The sequence below is a fragment of the Rhodnius prolixus genome, unplaced genomic scaffold (assembly GCF_049639745.1).
Source record: "Rhodnius prolixus isolate KJV_2025 unplaced genomic scaffold, Rpr scaffold_7, whole genome shotgun sequence".
NCBI classification, from domain to species: domain Eukaryota; kingdom Metazoa; phylum Arthropoda; class Insecta; order Hemiptera; family Reduviidae; genus Rhodnius; species Rhodnius prolixus.
Window position 1 is genome coordinate 33,028,098 of NW_027411582.1, and position 15,284 is coordinate 33,043,381.

General features: G+C 34.5%; 1 protein-coding gene and 1 long non-coding RNA gene across 11 annotated transcripts in view; one reads left to right on the forward strand and one right to left on the reverse strand.

The window, feature by feature from the left end:
- Nucleotides 1–15,284, reverse strand: part of LOC141447465 (uncharacterized) — a 125,644-nt gene that overhangs the window by 9,357 nt on the left and 101,003 nt on the right. For 4 of the 10 annotated variants that reach the window (XR_012454349.1, XM_074115036.1, XM_074115037.1 and 1 more), the window contains 2 exons: nt 2,179–2,317; nt 1,910–2,103 (listed from right to left, as the gene is read on the reverse strand). Coding sequence is in view for 9 of the 10 variants with exons in the window: in XM_074115036.1 (XP_073971137.1) it covers nt 1,910–2,103; nt 2,179–2,317 (333 nt within the window). In the remaining variant the exon portion in view is untranslated. Of the gene's footprint in view, nt 1–1,909; nt 2,104–2,178; nt 2,318–2,551; nt 2,916–15,284 lie in introns of those variants that run through there. The other 6 variants (XM_074115040.1, XM_074115043.1, XM_074115039.1 and 3 more) reach the window with 4 other exon arrangements.
- LOC141447467 (uncharacterized) lies at nt 5,518–7,588 on the forward strand. The gene is made up of 3 exons (XR_012454352.1): nt 5,518–6,423; nt 6,696–6,757; nt 6,932–7,588. It is a non-coding gene; the product is annotated as an uncharacterized lncRNA (long non-coding RNA).

A 15,284-nucleotide genomic window follows, 5' to 3' on the forward strand; every position in this document is an offset into this window, starting at 1 on the left:
TTTTTCCAATTTTCCCGAACATTTGATTTCTCTAGCATTATTCAATTAAACTAGAATGAGTTTAAATTATATATAAGGAGAAGTTTCGTTCAGCCTATTGAACCTAATCAATAGGCTATTTATTTATAAATAATGTGACGTCTTCAACTAAAAGGGAAATAACTTTTCATTAACTTGGAAGACCCATTACAAGAAACTTTCCATCAAGCGAGCACTAACGGTAATAACCACTCTTTGATCAGGTGTTATATATATGTTTTTAAACAACATATATTATATATATAAATAGAAGTTCTCAGAAGTCTCAGACGGTAAGTTGTTTGTACTGCCGATCTGTTTGGTAAAGTTCTAACGTCTTGAAAATCAAGTTATAAAATTCCAGTCACGTTGGGCACCGATCGTAAACTGTAGAACAGTTTCAGCGGTGTGTTAGCCAGATCAGTCTACGTTCCCGTTGCGCCCCTATTGGACTATGAGAGATAATTACATTTAGGAGTGAACACAACTCCTGTATGTTTTATTAAGAGTTTGAGGTACGCTCTTTTGAAAAGAAGCTTAACTTTTCTTCACATTCCTGCAAATCGTTCTTACTGCAATTATATTTGCAATTCAGTTACTTCCTGAAAAAAACTATTTGGGCTAAGCTCAGACTTACGTTCAGGTGCTTCTTCCTTTAATCTGTTAAGGAGAACATTAAAGGTATGAAATGGAAAGGAGCGAATGGTTCTATTCACAGTGCTGATATTGCGGCTCGGCAATCTGTTAGGAACAGGGTACGTTTTACTTCTTGCTCAACATTTTGTCAGCCAACTCTTATTCTAAATAATAGGAGAACACTTCGGTACCGGTGTTCACCATTAGGAGGGTTACCTTTCACCTTTGGCTAACTAATATTTAACCTAAACTACAGGGAAAATGATTGATGATAAATGTGATTACTCTAGAGATTAAAATTTAATTTTTGCAGCAATTTCAGTTAGTAAAAAATGGTCCCATTATTTCATTGTAGCGCAAAATAGAAGAATTACTACCTGTCCTTTTATTCTCTCAGCTCGCAAAATTTTCTATTAAAAGAAGGTCTAGGTAATTTAACATTGGCAAAAAGACTTTTCTTTTTTTTTAATTAAAATATTTTAAAAGGAGAACATTACTACAAAATGTAGAGGCTCCTACTATGTCCGGATAAAAGTGAGCACAATAGTAGAAAGGAATTACAGCGCCACGCAGGAGGGTCAAAAGGGGTCACGTCCGAATCTAACCCTATTGAAACTCTTGGGGATTTCAAAGAAAGAAAAAACATAGCAATATAAAAGAAACTAAAATGGAACCATTTTCTCTTGTACTTGTACAAAAAAAAGATTCAAATGAACATGCTGGATATCACTGGTCTTACGTACAATTTTTCGAAATAGGGTTGATAATTGAGACTAATGAACATAATAAAGAGCAGTAAGATCTTACAAAAATTAAGAAAACTACGATTTGTGAATTAATTTTTGTGACTAAAAAGAATCTGGTTGCTACAGAGTTAAGCAGCACGGATACGAGACGGAAAATGGGAGTATCCAAAATAAATTGAAGAAAATTCAGAATAAAAAGGAATTGTTTGTTTTTCTTCCTCTACAAGGGTGGATTTTTTATTTCTCACCAAAATAGTTTTGTGTAGTAAATAGATTCGGCTTGGGGTGTTGTGTTTTATTTGGATAGCTACATGGGTAGCATAGGGCGTGGTCCCTTTCCAACGACGAATAATTAAAGTTCCAAGAAAGGGCTGCAAGAACGAAGATATTCTAGAAGAGAAAATGGCTAGTTGGTAGGATAAAGAAAGAGAATAACGATTTTAGAAAAGATCTGAAAACAGGGCTTATCAATTAGTCAGGGAGAAGCCGAAAAAATAAGTTACAAAAACCTGATTAACAGTTGCCATTTCAGCCATTGGGCAAGAAGGACGATGTTCTTGATGAAATTTTGGTTGGTAAGGTTCCAGCATTCGAATTTTTCCCCAACGATTGAAGAACAATACAATTGCGCAGACCCACAATATGAGTACCAGTACTACGATCAAGGCTTCTTCAGTTCTGATCACCAAGCCGCCAGCTGTAGCTGGAAAATTGAAGAAAAGTTATATGGAAACAAAGAGATATTAATTGTGATATTCAAGTTCATTTCAATACTAACCATCTGGATATGAATTTGGATAAGGCGGAGGAACGACTGTGGCGCCGACTAATCCTGCTCGGTCAGAACTCGGACTGCTCCCAGATGTACTCGAGTTCCACATCCTCACCTCTTCCACTTCTACAACAAAAAGTTCAACCTAGTCACGTGACATGACACTCTCATTTCTGATAGTCTAGTTTTTAACAACTGATTATTTCAAAACGTTCTATTCATTAACTTTATGGACTTCGTTCATTAGAACAGTAAATATATTTAAAAATTCAGGGTATGAAGAAAACATGAGTCAGAACCTTGAAAAATGTAGTGATTGAGAGACGCGCGTGTTCAAAATAGAATTTTAATAATAATACAATTTTCTTAAAAAACTTACTTTTTTTCCCCAACCTATTTTTTATTCAACACAACGTTAGAGTTAACACTTTACCTTAACTTAGAAGTGGTGTGGGTCTGGCGGCGTGCCATCACTAGGTAAACAGGATGTGCCTGATTATATTGTAAGTTAGCGCTACCCATCAATCCTGGAAGTATATTTTCAATTTCGTAGTTAAATCAGTCGGTCCCCAGAAAATGTTTTCAATCAACAACGCGCGCAACTTAGTTGTTGATCATCGCTTTTTAAAATGAATTCTTACTATAAAAAACAGTCTATAAGTAATTGCAAAACGTTTCGGCACGGATGTGTGCTGTTAACCTTCATGATATGAACAAATTCATTGTATAGAGGTTGTACTATAAGGTTATAATCAGCTGTCCGATTTGGGGGCGAGTGCCTCTTGCCAACTTGATCCGAGATTTGATAATAAGGCAATTATTTTTATTTGTTTGCTAATTTGGAAGACAAATATTTTTGAACATTTAAGATGTTTTTGTTTTTCTAATTTTTGTTTTTTTTTATCATTTAGGGTGAAGGGACCAGTAATTGACTGGGCACCAGTAATTGACATACCAGAAATAAACTGGTATTATAAGGGATATGAGCCGTTTTTAGTGGTGATTCTTTCAATTTCGTTATTGAGAAGCCTTTGGGCAGCAGTTCCAGAAAAATATTAATTATTGGAAGGTTCCTTGGTATCAGTGGAAAGTTATTTGTGTTAAAAGTTCAAAATCAAGGAAAAAACAAGCCGTTGCTAAGGAGGATTGATAAGAAAATAATTTTTCTTTTTTCTTATTTTTCGCTTATTTGTTCATATATTCGTGTGGTTATCAATGTTCTGTTATAATTAGTATTACTTGTAGCTTTAATTTATGTAGTTTTTTTTTTAGTTATAAGAAGCATTGAGGATTAAAATGGGGCTGTCAATCACTGGTCCTTGAAACGGCAATCTGCCCAGTAATTGACATGTATGTCAATTACTAGTCCTACAGCTTTTTTGTTTGAGACCAGTGATTGACTTCCTGGGAAAATGGTAAGATAGGTTGATAAATTTTATTATAATTAAAAATTCAATCATTGTAAAATAAAATCATTGATAAAAATCGGCAAAATAAATAGTAAAACTTCCAACAAAATATGTTTAAATTAATGAATTAGCAAATGTACGCCTTATTTCAAGAGGGCATGCAGAATGATTATTCTGTAGAGAACAACAATGTATGAACAACAAACTGGAATAATCGTGATCGCCGAACAGCTTCACGAGGCCTACGTGACTAATAAAAACGACGCCCACTTATCGGAGTTGGAAAATCTCTCATTCTCCCTCAGTTTTGGGTCCTAGCCACATGGCAAAGAAGAAAGGGAGGAAATGGCTGAACCATAGAATTCCATCAAAGGAAACGGCCAGGGGAAAAATGAAGCTCCCTCAAGAGAAGTACCAGGTGCGAAATCAAACATACGTGGAGAGTTGGTGACTGTGATTTTACACAATAATAACATAAAAAAGATTGTAAGATCTATTGTATTTACTAATTGACAGACATGTTGACCGAAGACGAATATATAGCATACCACAGGCTAAATAGGCTAAACTGTATTAAAAAAAAATGAAATCGGTATGAAAACCATTTTTAATCCCCGAAGTCGTGAAGGTTGGATCGCCCTGTACTACTTTATGGAGAACGTTACCAATTTAATAAAACCGTTAATTCGTGAGGTTTTCAAATGGCTTGTGATTTCAAGTGGCTAATTATCAATTACATGAGATATATTATGATGTTCATTTCCTATGTATTCCGAAAGAATATTTTGTTTTTTCATTCATTTTTTCTTTTATGGTGTGCCTATTTTAATAACACATATTTTTGTCAATTGGTTACCTAGTTATGTGAATATCAGTGGTTTATTTGTAGGTATGTGTATTTTAATACCTATCCTTTCCAAGTTAAAGAGTCAATAACAGATATATATTTTTTAATCTAGTTTTATTTTTCATTGACGTTTCATTTATTTATTACTGTTATAAGTGCGAATGCTTACAACCTGTGGCGGGACGCGAGGAACGTGCACACAATGTATAATATACATGTGCCCAAGAGGTAACTCAGTAATAATAAACAATAAAATACTGAATAGATGCAGAAAGTAAGAATGAATTACATTCAGATAGTTTGGTTTCGAAGCAAATGACACTGGCAGCACAGATTGTGGAAAATATTAGCGAAGCGCTCCAAAAGAAGGGAAGCGTAGGAGAAATTTGGTTCACTAGAAAGCACCAACAACTCGAACACAAAGTCGCGTAGTTGCGATCGGTAGCAGCGTTATAGGCGGAATGAATAAAACAAGGATGTGACCACATAGTCTAATCGGAAGTAGAGTTTGGTAAAGTGAGAACCAAAAAAGTTCCCAAAAAAAAAGGTTTAAGTAACAAAATATTTAGCGGAAACTTGAAAGGATAAGAGAGCGGAAGGGTTGAGAGAAAGAGATAAAAGCGAGCCGACAGACATTGTGTACGATCTAACAAGCATGTTAGGGGCCGTACTTAAATTACGTAACGAACGCAAGGGGGGAGGGGGGTAAGGCTCGATTGTTACCATTCGTTATGGTTCGGGGGAGGGGTTTTTTTAATGCTTGTACGTAATTTTTCCAATTGAATCTATAATTTTTTGGTCATTAATGGAAAAATACTAACGATATTTTTCGCGCCAAATTCTACTATAGCCAACCTTCATACTAAGTGATAATGTAATTAAATAAGTAATAAATAAAAAATATATGTTTGATTTTAATTAAATACTATGCAATGACGATATTCCATAACAAAAAATTACGTACATTTGGCTAGGGGGGGAGGGGAGGTTGACATTTTGTTACGATCTGTTACATCGGGGGGGGAGGGATTAAAAAGCTCTTTAAATTGCGTTACGTAATTTAAGTACGGCCCCTTAGCTAATATCGCCTTGGTACTATTGAAAGAAAGGGCTGTTCTTCAAATTACCTGTCTTGGTTTAGATTTAATTAAAACTGTCCGGTAGGACAGTTGTGTAAGGGTTGATCGTCAAAAACTGCATGAAAAAGAGTAACGATGAAAAAATATTAGATTATTTAGGTTTGCCTATTTAAGAACTGATTGTAATTAATTATGAATAAGACTGATTTTTGTTATAAATCCAATTGAAAAAGTGATTTAAGTGATTTATTTAGATTTAAAAGTGATTTTGAATGCATACCTTATGTCATTTCATGAATATATTTGTATGTCAATTACTGGTCCCACTCCATGTCAAACACTAGTTCCACCGAAAATTCGGTATGTCAATTACTGGGTCATTGACATACTTACAAATAAAGTCATTTTTGGTTGACATAAAGATCGAATTTACTGCATTTAAAATATTAATAAAATAAAGTACATCCTACTGGAGCGGTACAATTTTACAACCTACACCTGGAGCCAAAATAACGGAAGTTATTCTATCTTAAACTCGAATTTTTTCTTAAGCAGTCAATTACTGGTCCCTTCACCCTATGTCAGTTCAAAATTAACTAAGATTAGGAAGGTTTATTATTTAGTAATATTTCTTTGTTCATACTTCTAGGGGAGCGTAAGCAATAAGATTTAAAACTTAGGAGCGGCATGAAAACAAGTGTTTTGAAGAACCTAAAGAATTGGAACGTTCATTCCAGAAATTTCGATCTGATGATTTTTACCTTAGAGGTAGCTCACCAACATTAAAAGAAAAGTTATAGTACTTTATTGCTTTCAGGACCAGCTTTGTGGCCCACATTTAATGGGTTCAGGGGATCGCGGGAGAAGTGACGCAAGCCGCACTGCGGATGCGGATGGTTTAAAGCGCACTGTAAAGGTGAGTAAAAAAACTGTTGCTGATACACAATTTTTGAAGTATACTCTCTGAAATAAGCAATTCTTTTCTGACAATCTGATGGTCATTACGCTTTGAATTTGTAATTTATGACTGACCCATGTAATCTTTAAAGATAAATGAGTATTCAGTGATATTCAGTACTATATTCAAAGAATGTTTTTATAAATTAATTTAACTGAAAACTTGTAGCAATAGCAAATCCTGTTTCATGCCAAATAATTTTTACTTTTTGATCCTAACTGCCTTTCTAGGATTGTGTTTCATCCAGTTATACTCCATAATACTCACTAAGGGAGAGCAGGTCAATTGAAAGGTAAGGTCAAAGAATTACCTGACCTCTATCTTAAAATAAAGAGCTTAGCGTCCTTTTCCAATTTGGCCTCTTACCAGATTACATGGTAACAATAAAAGAGGTTCTTCTAACCTTTCATTCCCAGGAAGATGAGGATTTTTATTTTATATAAAATATTACTTTTTTTTTTTTTAGGACAAGTTGAAAAATTCGCACGCTTGTTAAATTTTTGTAAAATGTTAAGTATTATTAGCTGTATTTAATGATTTACCCAAACACTTTGCAGCAAAATCATCGAGTATACTGTTTCAATGAACATCAAGAATTTAAAGGCTATTGAATAGTAAAACGTTGAACAGAAAATCTTCAATAAAGAGTAGAAACATTATTAAAGAATAAAACTGAAATATAAACGTAATAAAAGAAGTTTTAAATTTCAAAATACTTTACACAGGCAAAAAAGGAGCAGAGACATAAAACGTAGAGCAGCGTACAAGATTACGGTGTAAGATTTTCACAGTGCCTACTTGATAGCAATACCAAGGGACTTGATTTACATAAAGACAAACCCTTCGTTACACATACCTAATAATAAAAAGAAAAAAAACCTGCCCTTAACGTATATACAGAGCACCACACATACAAGAAGAGATGATAATATAAGCGCACAAGAGAGTTTAATTTTGAAGTGTTTTACGTAACGCCCCCGCACCATACATAAAAAGCATAGCAAACTAGAGAGCTCTTGTTTCTATAGAATATTCACTGTTAAAATGAATGTAATAATGTAAATTTATTTTATTTATTTTTCTTTAACGCTTACTCTATACTTTATAACAGCCATGCATAAGTAATCTAGGTAAATTTATTTTTTTTGAGGTCTCCTAAGCACAAAAAAGTCTGTGGCCAGTCATAAATCAAAAACGGAAAATATAAAAAAATACTTTGAATTACTGTTCATTATTTTTGATGACTGATTCATTATTTCAATAGGATGCCAATTTCAGTCATGATATTTATTTATTGTGCCGAGCTTTCGACCTATAAAGTAGGTCATCTTCAGGGCTTATTGTCTGCAGACAAGACAGAGAATACACCAACCATGTAATAATAATGAACGTAAGAAATAATGGGTTGGCAAATAAGTTCGTTCGGTTTTCATTTTGGTACATATTCATCCCGATTTTCTTTTTTTATTTTCGGCGCAAGCGCAGAACTCGATTGTTCATTTGAAAGATTACGTTAAGCTTAACCTTTCTATGAATTTCGGTTTAACAAACATTACTATTGAGCTTGCTGCATAGCTGTAAAGATAGAAGAAAATAAAGTGCATTTTCGTCCTATTTTGCTCTATTATTTTTATAAAGGCAAAGGAGCTGCAGAGGCTCATAAAAAGATATGTTGTGTATATGATGAAGATGCCTTAACAGAACGCCTATGGCAAGAGTGGTTTGCCAAATTCCGTTTTGGAGATTTTGACATTAATGATGCGCCCCGTTCTGGTCGCCTGACCGAGGTTAATTTAGATGATAACAAGGGCATAATCGATAAGAGATAGCATGCCAATCGGTGTGAGATAGCAACAGCACTTAACATATCCCATACGAGCGCCGGTCGAGATACGTTTCTCGGCTCTATGTTTGGGAACCGCATTAATTAACCGAGGCCAACTTAGCCACTCGCATATCCATTTGCGATTCGCTGCGGAAACTTTCAAGAAACCGACTCATTTTTAAAGCGAATGGAAACGGGAGATGAAAAAATGGATCATCTACGGTAATGTAGTGGGTAAAAGATCGTGGAAGCACTGCAGTGAGCCGCCGAAAACAAGCTCGAAGGCGGGATTACATCCGAAGAAGATTATGCTCTTCGTATGGTGGGATTATAAAGGTGTCATCTATTACGAGCTGTTACCGTCAGCCAAAACAATTGATTCAACCGCATACTGCTTGCAGTTAACCAAATTGGACCATGCAATCCGCACAAAACGTCCAGAATTGGCAAATCGCAAAGGTGTCGTCTCCCACCACGACAACGCCAGACCGAATACGTCATTGACCACTCGGAATAAACTGCTGGGATGTTTAGCCTCATCTTCCGTATTCACCGGACCTGGCACCTTCTAATTATCATTTATTCTGATAGTTGCAGAACTCCATGAACGGAAAAAACTTTCGATAACAAGAAAACTGTCAAAAAACATCTGGATTGGTCTTTCGACGATAAGCCACAGACGTTCCACGAACGCGATATAATGAAGTTGGTGGAAAGATGGCAAGAAGTTATCAGTAAGAATGGTCAATATATAATTGATTCAAATTTATTCTGTGTAACAAAAAAAATTGTTATTTATCCCACCCTCAAAAACCGAACGAACTTATTTGTCAACCATTAACATATAGGCCATAAGCCCTGAAGATGACCCCTAAGTCCCTAGGTCGAAAGCTCGGCACAATAAATAAATATTATAACTGAAATTGGCATTCATTTTTTTCATCCTACTTCGAATTAGTTATCTTCCAAATCAATATACCTGGAACTTCCTCTCTTTAAGGAGTCGATTTTCCAGTGTTTCTTTTGCGACCATCTCAAAAACAACCCTAACGTTTTTTGTAAACTTGGGTACGCCTGATTGGGTTCAGTTTTATTGAAAACATTTTTTTTTCAGGGAGAATTCATTTTTGGGCACTTATATAGGGTAAAAGGTTCTTGATCAAATTACAGTTCAACTGTATGCGTGTGAGTGTGTATAATAAGATGAGTTCGAGACTGTATATGGGTTTGCTAAACCCAAAATAGTTGCACACATCTCTATAGAGTCCAATGTGCAAATATTATCAGACTAGGAAATCCGCCTGGTCCTTCTAAGAAGAAGGAAGATGGCTTAGTCCATTTCCCCTTAGAGGATGGTAATGTCTCTCTCAAAAAAAAGAAGCACCAAAGTGGCAAGACATTCCTACTTATCTTTCTTCCATTCAAGTTCAAAAGATAATGCGAGAGAAGTCATTAAAATGTTAATATTCCAGCAAGTACTTCAACTATCAAAGTGAGTCTATACACATAAACTGCAGATATTTTCATCTATAAGGTTATTCTCCATCTGGGACTACATTCTTGACGATAAAACATTTAATAAGCTAAAGCTGAACTTCTCGCAAACTTTCAACTTAGTAAAAAAAAAAAAAACTATCCTAATAGCCAATTAAAATTAAAAGAACTCTTTCACTGTTTCCATAGAGATTTACATAGAAAACAACTTGGCTAATTGCCTCTACATATTTTTGATGTAATATTAAAATTAAAAAAGGAAAATTATTCCAACTCAGGACACTGAATTTCTCTGTCTCTCACTAATGGCACATTTTCGTGATCCACATTTCTAAGTGGTAATCCCTCCATTAACACATGTAACTTCCAATTCAAAAGCTCCAAGCTTGAGGCACACTAATACAAAAACTTTTGTTTAACTCAATTCAAAAGTTTATAATTGCCGAATTTCCTTTACAAAGTTCGAAACTTCCACTAGATTTCCACTATAGTATAATGTGAACTGCTTTCAGCAGAAAAGCCTGATGTTGAAATCTTACGTGAATGGATTTCTGTTACTGTAATTATCATGTCTGTAATTACCAACTAATTCTCTCTTGAGCTGGGTTTTTCGCTTCTTTTTTTTTACTAAAATTGAAAATGTTCTTATTCTGAAGTGATGGAAAATCAGGTAAAATTTTGGAAATTGAGTTTTCAGGTTTCCCGAGCGAAAAACTATATATTTTCCAAAACTAAAAAAAACAGTTCGGTTTAGATAATAATCTCGCAAATAAAGAAGCCAAAGATTAATATCTTTTCAACTAACCTGGTAGCTTACAGCCTCTCAGCGATCGGAGAAACCCGATTGATTAAGATAACTACCCTTTTGTGACAGACATCTCGAACTCAAAGGCCTCTAAAGGAGGATATATTCCGCTTCAAAACCTGGTAACTATGCAGATCCTGGTAACTCACCTGACAGCTGAATGACGATATAATTTACATAAAATTATCCCGGATTAGGACTAACCACAAAATATAAACTTTCAAATCTTTATCCCAAATTGCAGTCTGCTACATATTATACCACATTGTTCAGGGATACTTTGGGTAAGAAAGTTTATTTATTACTTTGTCCTACAGAATAATTTCTAGTTTAACAACGTAACTTTTGTCAACCGGAAGTTGAGAAATATCAGCTTCAGACAAACTATAAAATCCCAACTACAATAGTTAGATTTTAGAATCTTCAGCGTGGGCCGGCTTTCAAAGTTTAGATCAGTGCTTCTAAAACTTTTCGCGACCACGACCCCTCTTTAAAGTAAAAATTTCTTGCCGACCTCTTTATGTCTTAACACCTAATGATTAGGCTACAAATCGATTTAAGGTTATATTTGGATATGATTGTAAGTATATATAAGCTTATATATAAAAACATCAGGCCGCAAAACCGCTAAATTTTACCTCTATTTTTAATGAGAAGTATGTGCTTGTTTACCTTCACACAATAAATTAAATCTAGGATAAATAAAATATTTTGATGATTTATATAACGGTTCACCATCAACTAAGGTTAAAGAATGACTGCACAATATGTGTTAATTCAATTGTGATGTGCCCAATTTTGATTTGATTGAAGAATTTTGCCGGAATAAAACTGTTAAATTGAAAAAAAAGGAGATTTTTGTAGTGAAAATTTTTATTACATAAGTTGATTCTTTATGAAATACCTATGGAGGAAAAAATAGTAAAAAAATTCTAAACTATTGTTTTAGTAGAAATATTTAGAGTTAAAAATCTTAATGGCGGATCGAACAAGTGCATGGTGGGCGTGTACACTGGCCAATAGAACCGTAGGTAGGTGGGGACAAACCACGCTCAATTACACGCCCACATACCACTTCTAAGTTCCACCATTAACACTTTTTATCTTAATTTTTTCATATCAAAAATGTACTCTAGAATTTTTTCACTATTTTTCCCACCATAGGTATTTAATAAAGAATGAAATTATGCAAAAACAAAAATAAATTATTTTGAAGATTTATTTTACGTTTCACCATCAACTATGGTTTATGAATGATTGCAGAATATGTTTTATTTCAATTATAATGTTCCTAATTTTGATTTGATTGAAGAATTTTGCCGGAATAAAACTGTTAAATTGAAAAAAAAGGAGATTTTTGTAGTGAAAATTTTTATTACATAAGTTGATTCTTTATGAAATACCTATGGAGGAAAAAATAGTAAAAAAATTCTAAACTATTGTTTTAGTAGAAATATTTAGAGTTAAAAAACTTAATGGCGGATCGAAAAAGGGTCTAGTGGGCGTGTACACTGGCCAATAAAACCGTAGGTAGGTGGGGACAAACCACGCTCAATTACACGCCCACATACCACTTCTAAGTTCCACCATTAAGAGTCGTTTTTTTTTTATTATTTACTTGTTACTAAAATGTTAATAAGTGAATTAATTTATCAGGTCTCAATATATTTCTGTGTCCGCTAAAAATTTTCTCAAAAAAATAAATAAATTAAACTAGTTTTATGAGCTGAGTGGACCTTAAAACGGATGTGACCTAATTGAAGTAGGAGGAAGTACATAAACAAGATGAAGAAGAAGAACGACTTAACTAAAACAAAAGTTCAAGGGAACTAGAAGAGATAAGTAGTAACGCTGCCAATAGACGCAGATCTAGGGCTAAGATTATTCGGTTCTTAATTCTGAGACTTTCACCAGTTTCACTTTTTCTCGTGACGTTTTCAACTGGATACATCACCAATGGATGCCAAAATTAAGGAATAAAGAATGGATTATTCAATTTCAAATTCTAATTTTAGGTATGACTGTATTTAATGGCAGTCCATATATATATTTATATATGTACTTCCCCATTGTATTTGCATGTTAATTGAAAAGGTTGTAAGTAAATACTCTATAGTACAGTAAAGACTAAAATAGCGGTAGAGTTGTGTGTGGTGACGGCTCGGGTTAAAGAAGACGAAGGCCAGCTGGCCCATTGTTATCTCGCAGAATACAAAGCGCATTAAAAGATCAAGAGAGCATATATAAAACATACCGTTTCGTGTAAAATTACACCCAACATCTGTTTCACTGGGTTCAAATTAAATTTAATGTTTGTGCCTTCCATCTTTTTTTGAATCGACCCCTCTTCCAATATTCTTCATAATTTCTATTCAAATAGGATTATTTTTTCCGATAATTATTTTACTTCTCCTTTCACCTAAATCAATGGTAGTTTTTCCAATTTCACCGAGTTATCTTGAACTTGTAAACAATGTTCTCAGATCAGGGTCTGTTTGTATACGCGTATGGATGTGGGTTCCGTTTTAGTACAATTACTATCGCTTGTTAAACTAATGCTTTCTTTTTTTTCGAATTTAGTCAACCAGAAATGCTAGAATGAAGCGACCGAGGCACCGTAGCGCCCTTTGCTGGCTAACGGGAACTTAAATGAGAATTTGTATTTCCGCTTAAAGCTTGCGGAAGGACATATCCTGAGATGGGATTAGGGTTTTAGGGAGTGACTATTAGCTGTTACTTACCCCACTTTCCCAAAAATTTCCCTACAGACACATGGATGATTGAAATTGAAGGGGTAACCTTTTCTTTAGAATACTCTTAAACTTCCTAATTTGGGATGCCATCTTTGGAATACCTGGGAGTAAGAGTGTATAGGCTACCAGGGAGTAGTTATATCTAAAAAGTTCTCTCTCTAGAACATTACTGGCTGGCTATCCTGGATTCCCTTGATCTGGGAGTACCATACACAGAACATCAAAGGATGGGATATCGTGGGTGGCTCAGCTCTAGAGAGTGGTTAACTCTCGCTTTATCAGGGACTTCCTAGAGAGTCTGGTTGGGATATATCTCTCTCTCCCTCGGCCTAAAAACCCTCTCGAGGGAGCTTACATCAAATATTAATTCGTCGACAAAACTTACTCAATTTCACGTTACTTCCGTAATTTGCAGGAACCTACTTCTAATTACGGTTCTATTACTGTCTAATGGATTAGTCAGTGCACAGTAATACATGATTTAAGTCAATATTGTTGGACATTAGTCCGCGTGTAATACTGTTTGATTACCAACAGTTTGATGGCTGTCCATTGTTCAGTAGAATCCCATTCACTAATTCATTAGAAGCATCCTGACTTAAGCACTAAGAGATTTCATGCGACGTAATAATATAGATTTAATGACACCAGTAAACTTACAATCGTCACCCATTACTAATTAATGTGATAATGATTAAACAATTAGGAAATGACGAATCTAATTTGAAATTAATACGTAACAGACAAACCAATCAACAATTGCAAATCAGTTGCAACTTGTAATGGAATTCAACCATCTGTTATAAACCAGATTGTAGAGAATCTGTTACTAAAATAAATTATACGTTTTAAATCAGCTGGGTCCAACTTTAACGATGTTTTTTTATTTAACCTTAAGCTCGACACAGCCATACATAAAATTAAATCATATTTCAATCAAAAATATATTGTTAAAAATTTATTTGTAATTTTTCTACCTTTTCGAAAAAGAATAAATAATTGCGGTCGTTAGGTTTTCTTTAACGTAAGTTTTAACAGATTTTTTACACAATTGCAAACATCTGTACTCGCCTACAGTAAATGAAATTAAAATAAATAAATAAATAAATAATTGTTGGTTGGCAATGAAATAGAAGCGCGACCATCAGGAATCCAATCCTCATACATATAAGTTCACTCTACAGTGTTTGGTGAGGGGGAACGGGTCAGGATTTACTGGGAGGCTGAGATGCTCACTGACAGAGCAATCCCGAATAACAAACCAGACATTCTATTAGGAAATATCAGGTATTGGACTTTGAATTGAAGATTCAAAAAGATTGGACTTACTAGTTTTAGTAAATTTGTGAAGTCGTGATTAATCGTCAATAGACTAGAAGCTTCTGGAGCGCCTTATAGTCCTTTGATGGTCTTATAGTACTTTGATACCACAAATGTAGGAGTAAAGTTCTAAAGCCACCGCGAAAACTATGTGGAAGAAGAAGATAAAGAAGGTTGCAACTTCCGGGCTTCCATTCAAACTAAAAGCAGAACAGAAAGAAGTTTTACTTCTACAAAGAAATAAGAACTGCAACAATAAAAGAGAACAACTTAGGTACTTGGATTTTTCTTTACCAAAGAAGCTAACTTTCCATCGATGAACTAGATCTACTACAAAGAGAACACAGTTCGAAGCCTGACAATGCATTGACAAAACATACGGGCACTAATGGACACAAGATATGGTCACGCCTGAAATTGAAACTAAAAAAAAAAGAATAATACTTAAAATTAACAGTAGATCGCACCACTTTGCGCACCTAATAACACAATAACTTGATCGTAAAAAGGTAAATCTTAAAATGGCACTCAAAATAAAGATACACTTCTGTTATACTAATAAGATAAAAAGACAATTCCACAAGATGGTATTCTGATTAATTCTTGAACACTTTATAAATAT